General features: G+C 48.8%; 1 protein-coding gene across 1 annotated transcript in view; it reads right to left on the reverse strand.

Moving 5' to 3' along the window:
* Positions 1-8108, reverse strand: part of LOC104295646 (disintegrin and metalloproteinase domain-containing protein 9-like) — a 26963-nt gene extending 18855 nt beyond the window's left edge. Inside the window, exons 1-2 of the mRNA XM_009895415.1 lie at positions 8050-8108; positions 5480-5541 (exon numbers count right to left, since the gene is read on the reverse strand). Of these exons, the coding sequence (XP_009893717.1) occupies positions 5480-5541; positions 8050-8108 (121 nt within the window). The remainder of the gene's footprint in view (positions 1-5479; positions 5542-8049) is intronic.
* Between the last annotated feature and the right edge of the window lie 315 nt (positions 8109-8423).

Genomic DNA, 8423 nt, shown 5'->3' on the forward strand with positions numbered 1-8423 from the left:
AGCAGGAATCAGAGCACCCAACAAAGCAGGTCAGCACAGACGGAGAACTTGTTCAAGGACGCGCAGACAGTGTCAAAAGCAGGTGTCCCGCGTTGCCAAGCTGCAGAACCGCCCAGCGGCCGCGCAGCCTCTCCTGATGAGCTCCCAGGGGCTCCGGCCGACGGCACCGCGGCACAACGCCAGCCCAGCCCAGGGTACGCCCTCGCCGTGCACATCACGGCCAAACTCCTGACACAAGGCCAGTGCTGCTCATTATGTTCTTAGAGAGCTCCTAAGGACCTTATAAAAACAAGCGAGGTGAAGCATACGCATGCGACAAAGTGGCCTTTTGCAGATTGCTTTATAAGTGATTTGCGTGTGCAACATCAGCCAGATCTTCTGACTGAACCAAACAAAAGTCTACGGTCCAAGTTTCCTTTATAAGGCGTCGGTTTTTGCAAGCAACTGCTCTATACCGACTGTGTAAACAATAATAAATTGCACATGTAAATGACTTTTCCCACCAACAGCCTGCCCGAGCCTGGCTCGGGAGCCGCTCCCCGGGGATGCGGGAGGTTGGTCGCCCGGGACTGCCAGCAGGGTTAAGAGCAACACTTTTACTAGCTCATGGCAACGGAATCGGTGAGCTCACCCGAGGAGCCTGAGCATCCCGACCCAAAGGTAGGGGGAAGGGAACGGTTATCCTCTTTGTCGCCGTTTGTCTCCAGAAGTAATCGCCACGCATCGGGGGGTGGTGGTGAGGGGGTGCTTAGTTTCTGAGATCCCAAAAAAACTCTCCAAGTGGGACTGAGACACTGCATTCATTTAAAAAACAGCCACTTTGAGCACGCCAAAACTCACACTGCACCTCCAGAGGCGGCTGTGGCTCCTCGAGCCACACGAAGGCAGTGCATGCTCGAAGCCCCCGTGGGAGGTCTGCTCCATCGCTTGGGAAATGGGCAGCAGCCCCCCCACAGGCTTTAAATGCCAGGGGTTCCCCCAGCACCTCCCCGAGGCAGCACGGCCAAGCTGCAGTGACATTCAGGCTCCTGCAGATGCTTCTGCAGCCTCTCTTCCCACCCCCGGCAGGCTGCCACGCACCCTCAGCACCACGAGCATCGCCTCGCGTCAGCGTTCCAGACGGGCATCCTGGGAATCGGCTGCCCAAGCGAAGTGCACATCCACTTCTGCGCTCTTTCCACCAATATCCCCGAAGGGGAAGCAAAAGCAATCAGACTGCTTTCAACTTCTCCTGTTACAGCACACACGTCCATCCGTTTGGAGAACACAGATGCGTTGCAGTGCACCTATTTGCAATACAGCATTTTTGCCACCAAAGCATAGGTAGAGCTGTGTTGTTTCTCAAAAAAAAAAAAAGTAGTACACATACTGCAGCAGAAGCTTCATTAATTACAGTGATTGTTGGAAAAAAGGTAATAAAAAAGCAGAGAGAAACTTCCTGACAATAGCCCTTATGTTCACAGGCTACAGAACATACAGCGTCAATACCTCCTTGGCCCAAAAGCAGGGGAGGGAAGGGCTGCTTCCTTCCCAGGGATGAACCACCAAAAGTACATACTCCGGCAAATCACTTCTCTACAGCTGTCATTTCCAACCACACATTTTGCTCGTATCCGGTCCCGAGCCCTCGCACGTCGCTGCTCTGCACTTGTTACTTCCCCACCGTCGTCCAGAAGTGCCGTTATTAGCAGGGATGTGACACTGTGACATTTGGACAGAGTTTTGGAGACTTTCTTAGCACACACGCTACAGAAACGTTAGGGCACAGTTAATCTTTGCAGCGCTCAGAACGCGGCATGCCTCCCCAAAAGCAGCTTGGAAGCAGAAGACAAAGGAGTGAATCATCATACAAAGTGAGCAAAACTGGGAGGGATTTCTGAGAAAAGTGCAACTCCAAGAGGCTTCCTCTTAGAGAAACGGCACCAAAAGAGTACAATTTTCAACTCTCCGAATACTCTGACAGTTCTCCCCCACTTTCTGCTCTCCTTCCCTCCCTTTACTACCCCTCACTTTAGGAGCTGATTTCAGGTACAATGCCTTATTCTTCCCTTCACTGTGGGCAAAATTCATCAGAGAAGGAGGGCGTGTTTGTCTTCATTAGCAAAGTGCTTCCTATTGCGACAAGCTAAAACATAAGGGTAGGAAGGCACCGCCTGGCTTTCTAGTGGAGCTAAAAAGAGAAAAGCAGCCTTCACGTTAACAGTTCGAACTCAATGCAAATAGCTTTCCATTTAACTTTCAGTTCTCTTTCCTCTTCTGGCAAAAACATCCTTTCTCTCCCCATGTTTCAGTACAGATCAAATTGACAGCGAGCCCGCTGATGTACAGAAGAGACAAGAGTTTGTTGTGTGGGATTCTCACCAGGACAAATCCTCTGCGCGGTGGCTGGAGACGCAGCACACTCCTTCACTGGCACTGCCCGGGACAGAAGCACCCGTGCCGGCAGGTATCTCCACGGCACTGACGCTCACTTTATAAAGAACCTATTTCCGTGCTGACTGCCCCATGCAACATTTCACGCATCACTAGCAACCCTCAAAGAGGGCACCAGACTAGCGAACCAAAAATCTAATGAAAGGGACGAGTGCAACCAAGCGGGAATTAGAACGTGCAAGAGACAGTCCTGCCCCTAAATCCTCCTCCTGCAAAGGCTGCTAGGAGGGGACGGGCCTTCTCCTTCCGAGAAGCACGAACCTTGAAAGATATGTCCTTAATGCAGTAACACATTGGCCACCTCAAGTCCCACCTAGCACCCAACGCTCCTTCTGCTGACGCAGTCAGCCCTCATCTCACCCAGGGAAGAAAAACATACTCAGCCTGGCCTAATTAGCACAAGGCGAAATTCTAGCAAGGACAAGGCAGTTTGCAGCTATCGCAGCAGTCCAGAGAAATGCGAGGTTCCAGCATGCTGCGACGGCAGTATCAGATATGCTCCTGCAACCACGTGGGTATTAAGATGCCACCCTCCAGTCAAGACGGTTACCATCCACGAGAATTCATCCACACACTTCAGTATAAAGTAAAGGCGGTTTAATTCATAGCAACTACAGAAAGGCAAAAGTGGAAGCAAAAACCAAACCCACACACTCAGCTGCTTTCCACATAAGATATTTGAAGATATATTCAGTTTTCCCAAGATAAGCTATTTTTTGTAGCTTTTCTCCACCCCCTTTTGAGAAACTTAATTGCAGTATAATAAGCAGGGTTCTCAAGCACAGTAGTTTGCAGTAAGTTTTCCAGTAACTTACAGGACTTCTTGTACTCAGGTGCTTCCTGGCACTGGCCAAGGCTGCTCTCTGAGCCGTACTACACGTCACCACGGAGAATCTGCTGCTTCTCATTCATTCTTGGGTGTACACTAGTTGAGATTGTATTTCCAAGGAGAAAAAAAAACAATTGCATCCTCTGTATTTATCTTGTCTCGTTAAAGATTGCCTTTAATTACCAAGCATCAGAGGCAACTAGGAAGATGTGAATCATCTTCCCCTCTCCGCCCCAAATCCACGGTAGGAATTTCATGCACGTACCATGGCGTGCGGGAGCTTGAAAACCATTGAAACGTGTCACGGCCCTTACAGCTCTCCAGACGCTGAGATAAGCTGTTGGGGTATTCACTCCCTGACCGGTAAGATCTATGTTCAGCAAAAGTCAAGCTGCATCTCCTGCCTTCGCAGACCTTGGCATGCCTGCAGATCGCTGGCTCAGTGACAGAAACACAGCTCTCGGCTACATCCACCCACACTGAACAGTTCACAGTTCACCCCAACCATCACCCTTCTTTTACTGTAACTCTTTCTCAAGCCTACGAAAGTGAGGTCAAAGATACAGTCTTCAATGGAAGCAAAAAACAAAATAAAAAAAGAAAAAAAAAAGGAAAGTTTAGACTGTAGCCTGTTACACCACAAAACAAACTAATTTCATAAAAACAAGCTCATCAGCATGTGACCAGCTCAGCAGCTCAGGCTGCAGACAGACACTAACAAGGAACGTGCAGAAAACCGCCCTTCCTGCACCGAGGAGGAGGACTGGATTCACGGGAACAAGGCTCGAAACCGTCCCAGCTGCAGCATCACAGGGTCCAGCAGTGCGTGGGAACTGCCAGCCATGGCTGCGGGGCTCGATTTCTGCTCTGACCACCCTTTTTGGATCCCCCACTGCTTTCAGCATCACAAGCGATACCAAAAAGCATGATTCTGTACAATAAGAAAAACACTGAAATTCCTCTGGCACTACCCAAATTTGTTCACAGCCGTCTATCGGTGAAACTCAGAGACAGGACACCCAGTATGACCATTTACTTGTACTCACCTGCTTCAACTTACTCAATCCCCAAGTGAGAGTGGAAACAAAGCCAGGAAAAAGCCCAGCACCACACAAGTACGGCACTGCTAACGCTCTCTGCGGATCTACCCCGTGCCTGCACCGCCCTAGCAACTTTTCCCATTTCACTATAAACGTAAACCTTTGCCCCAAACCGTATTACACCTAGAGCATCAGCCAGCAGCAGTGAGTTTTAATCTTCTATTAGCTGTGGGCATGTCTGAGTCAAAAGATGCGCATTGCTAAAGCATTAAATACACAAACTCATTAAATTAACCATTGTTATAATCGATTACAACTACTAGATGAGGTCAGCTGTGCCGGTCACTCGACACTGAGGCAGCAGACTGCCCACGAGAAGAAGCGCCAACAGCTTCAGGCAGCCATCTAGCCCGTCCTCGGGTCGCAGGGCAGAGCGCTGCCACACAAGGCATCTCCGACAAGCAACCCTGACGTCCCACGGATTTCCCTCGCTGTGTTTTAAGCCGTACCTCTAATCCCCAAAGGAGCTGGACAGTTTGGTCCCCTTCCACCGGGCTGCAAAGTTTTGGATTTTCAAAGCGTGCTGTCACACTCGCCTCCCTTTTCCTTCAATTAAGTAACAGCCAATATTCAACACTGCCTTGTGGACCCGGTTGCTTAGACCTCTGACTGTCCATATTAGGCTCTACTCTCCAGTTAGACTGTGCCTATCCTGAAAAAGGATCCGGAACAGGACACAACAGCCCAGTGAGGCCTCACAAGTCCCAAGGTTCACATGCTTTGTGTGTTTATGGGTCTCCACAGGTTAATCTTTCTTCCGTAACAGATAGCACGGCTGATTCACTTGTCGTTTCACCTACTCTAACACTCCTTTCCTTTCCTGCCAACATGCTCCTGCACCCCGTTTTTCACCCTCTCATACCTGTGCAGACAGTTATTTCCACCTCAGCAGATCATTTTGCACCCGTCCTTCCAAAGCCACATCTTTCAGACAGGTATTTCTCTCGCATGTCCACATTATCGGGAACGCTAAACCTTTGTTTAAGGAGCCTGAATCCCATCTGACTGGAAAGGCATCAACTGCAAACGTCAATATGCATTCTCTGTATCCCACTTTCAGAATCATACAGGACTTTGCCATACCCGTTTGAGGAGAAACTACTGTGAATTGGCTTACAGATATCCTGCCAGAGCAACGTGTAACCACCGATTACTTCTTCGGTGTACTTCTTCAATCGACTGCACACTAGGAAAAGCATTTTTAGGTGCAGTTGACCGTTCCACTATGATGACAGCTGTAGCAAGATTACTCTTCGGATAACTGGAAGCAAAAATCTCTTTCACTTTCACTACATAAATATTATCTGAGTCTACTTAAAAGTATGTAGAGATTTATAAAAAACACCAAGCTAACAAATCTTCTGCTAAAGCACCCGGGAACATCTGGCCAGCTGTTCTGCTACAGAGTGGTATTCCTCGTGACTTTTTTTTCCATCTCCTCCCTCCCTTCCTCTAAATCTTCAGACCAAGTGGGTCTCCTTGCACCGCAGTGCCTTTTTAGAAGGAAGGAAAAGATGACCAACTATCATGGCAAGAGAAGCAAATTCATCTACTTGATTTATTGCTCACCTGGTATATTTGTTTAACATTACAGTCGGCAAGAACAGTTAATGTAATTTCTCTCAGTATTTTACTGGGGGTGTTGGACATTAATGAGGATATTGAGCTCTTCTACAGCAATATTTCCTAGAAAAGTCTTACCTCCCTCTTGCTGAAATCCTGACCTATGCTGTAAGTGTTTCCTGTCTAGACTCTTACTATTCCTTCTGCCCTTTCTAAAGCCACGGTAATTTGTCAGCAAGACAACAGATACTCTTGTTCTGCAAAAAGGACTATCGCTTTTCTCAGGTACTGTTCACAGCATCCTCTCCACCTTGGAACGTTCTTACAAGGAGAAACAGAGCAAAACCACACTATCCTCTGGTACAAGATCATTAATCTCCCTGGGACATGCTCCCTCCGGGGTCAATGGCCCGCGAGTCCCTGCCCTTCCACCCATGCCAGCCTTGCCCACACTCCGTGGGGGCTCCGTGGGGAGCTCCTCGCGCAGAGCCCACTCGCTTCCTCTGCGTCTCGTCAGCTGTGCAGATGTCAGCGCGCTTCGCACAGTGGAGGTTCGTGGGAACGCCACTCTTCAGAGATGTCTCTATCTTTAAATTTGGCCACCAAAGGAAACCACGCAACACACATTCAATCTCAGAACTCGGTAGAGTTCAGCAAATAAACTTTTCCTTTTTTTTTTAATTTTAGCTTGAGAAATGAGAATGATCAAGACATGTAAAAACTACAAAGTCATGTTTCATACTTCCTTTTTCCAAAAACAAAGCACTATAAGAGGCAATATTAGCTACACTGATTTCTTTCCTCTTTTTATTCTTCACATAGAGGAAATAACCACAAAACCCCTCTTTACTCTGCTGACTGATTGTCCCAGATTTGTTGAAATATGGGTGAGGCAGTGCTGTGTTTTTCACAAGCTGAACAAAGGAATTATCTTAACCAAACATTGCATCTCCCCAGAAAATTTAAACCAAAGTGTTTAGACACTTTAAGAATTCCTTTAAAAACCAGTAAAGCGTGGCTAGAACATCCTGGCATGTGTATGACACCAAGTATCAGGGAAGAGGCCAAGCAGCAACAACCACAGTCCCTGCCTATGGCAATGCCAGACGGTTTCTTTATGAATTTATACAGGCAAACGCTGAGGCCTCCTACAGACACAAACAGGAGGGGAAAATCTACACTATACAAATCCCTTCAGGCTACACATCCCTCTATGATTGTGTTCATTCAGGAATTTTCAGTTAGTAGTTTCCAGTAACACCCCATTTCTGCCTCTCTGTTTATTGGGGAGTGTTCGAAGCATGCACATTCCAACCCAAAAGTTGGAAGAGTCTGGATAAACTGAAACAAGTGACTCATTTCTCCCCTCTCCTTCACACTCAGACCCTAGACAAAGGAGGTCCATTATCTTTCATCGCAGATTCGGCATTATTAGACAGGACAGAGGCTTCAGAAGGCAGAGACTATCCACCACTGGCAACACAGGTAACTCGGGGACCTGCGTTTCCTCCCACCCACAGGTAGGAACCAAAATATTACTCCTCAAAACACCGACCAGTCCATTGAAAGCACAGGCATCCGATATCCCGGAGATGCATGGTTTAAGACTTTGCTCCGCGGGGCTCCGGCAAGGCAGTTTCCAACACACCGTGCTACCTCCACCACAAGCCAGCAGCCACCTTTCAAAGCCTGGCCTCCGTCTAGCGCACAGCTCGCAGCCGCCAGTGACAACATGCCAAGGGAGAGGCAAGAGATTCACAGCACAGAATCCCTCAGGGAGAGATACCCACCACAAGAGCACTGGTTCTCAGCATGAAGCATCAATATTAGTTTTAGAGAAGACTCCTCAATTAGAAACCCATGACTATAAAACCATGCATTAATGATAAAGCACCGAAGTTTAACACAGCGCATCTATCCCTTCAGGAGGAGGAAAACGACGACAGAGGAGACATTTCTGTCTCTCACATACATATAACATCAGAATCAGCATCATAATAGCCCATAAACAGAACGGTTTCAATTCATAAACATCCCATAAAGCGTCAACTCATTAAAAGCCCATAAAGAGCGCACGGTGTCCGTTCACTGCCGTTAGCGACGGCACTGCGCCCGAGTTCTCACCCCAGGACACAGCCTCCGTCCTCCTCGGGGGAGAGCAGCGGGCAGGGGTCCTGCCCCATGCCCGGCCATGCCAGCACTGTCCTGGCTCCACGATGGACAAGGCCACCCGGACAGAGAGGGGGAAGACACAGGTCCCCGCACGCGTCCCTTGAAAGGCAGTGGAAACGATGTGGGCGTTCTGCCACCTCCACACAGAAACCCAACATCCTCTGGGCAGGGGAAATGACACGGTTGTACCCAGGACCTGCTCACACACATTTTTGGGAACCCGGTGAACAGGCTGACCCCCACCCCCGCACATTTTTCAGGCTTTCCCATACACAGCTCACCACCTGCCTAGTCAGAGCCGGGCCGAGCCTGCGGTGAGCAGCCGG

The sequence above is a fragment of the Charadrius vociferus genome, unplaced genomic scaffold, assembly GCF_000708025.1.
Source record: "Charadrius vociferus isolate BGI_N301 unplaced genomic scaffold, ASM70802v2 scaffold661, whole genome shotgun sequence".
Classification (NCBI taxonomy): Eukaryota; Metazoa; Chordata; class Aves; order Charadriiformes; family Charadriidae; genus Charadrius; species Charadrius vociferus.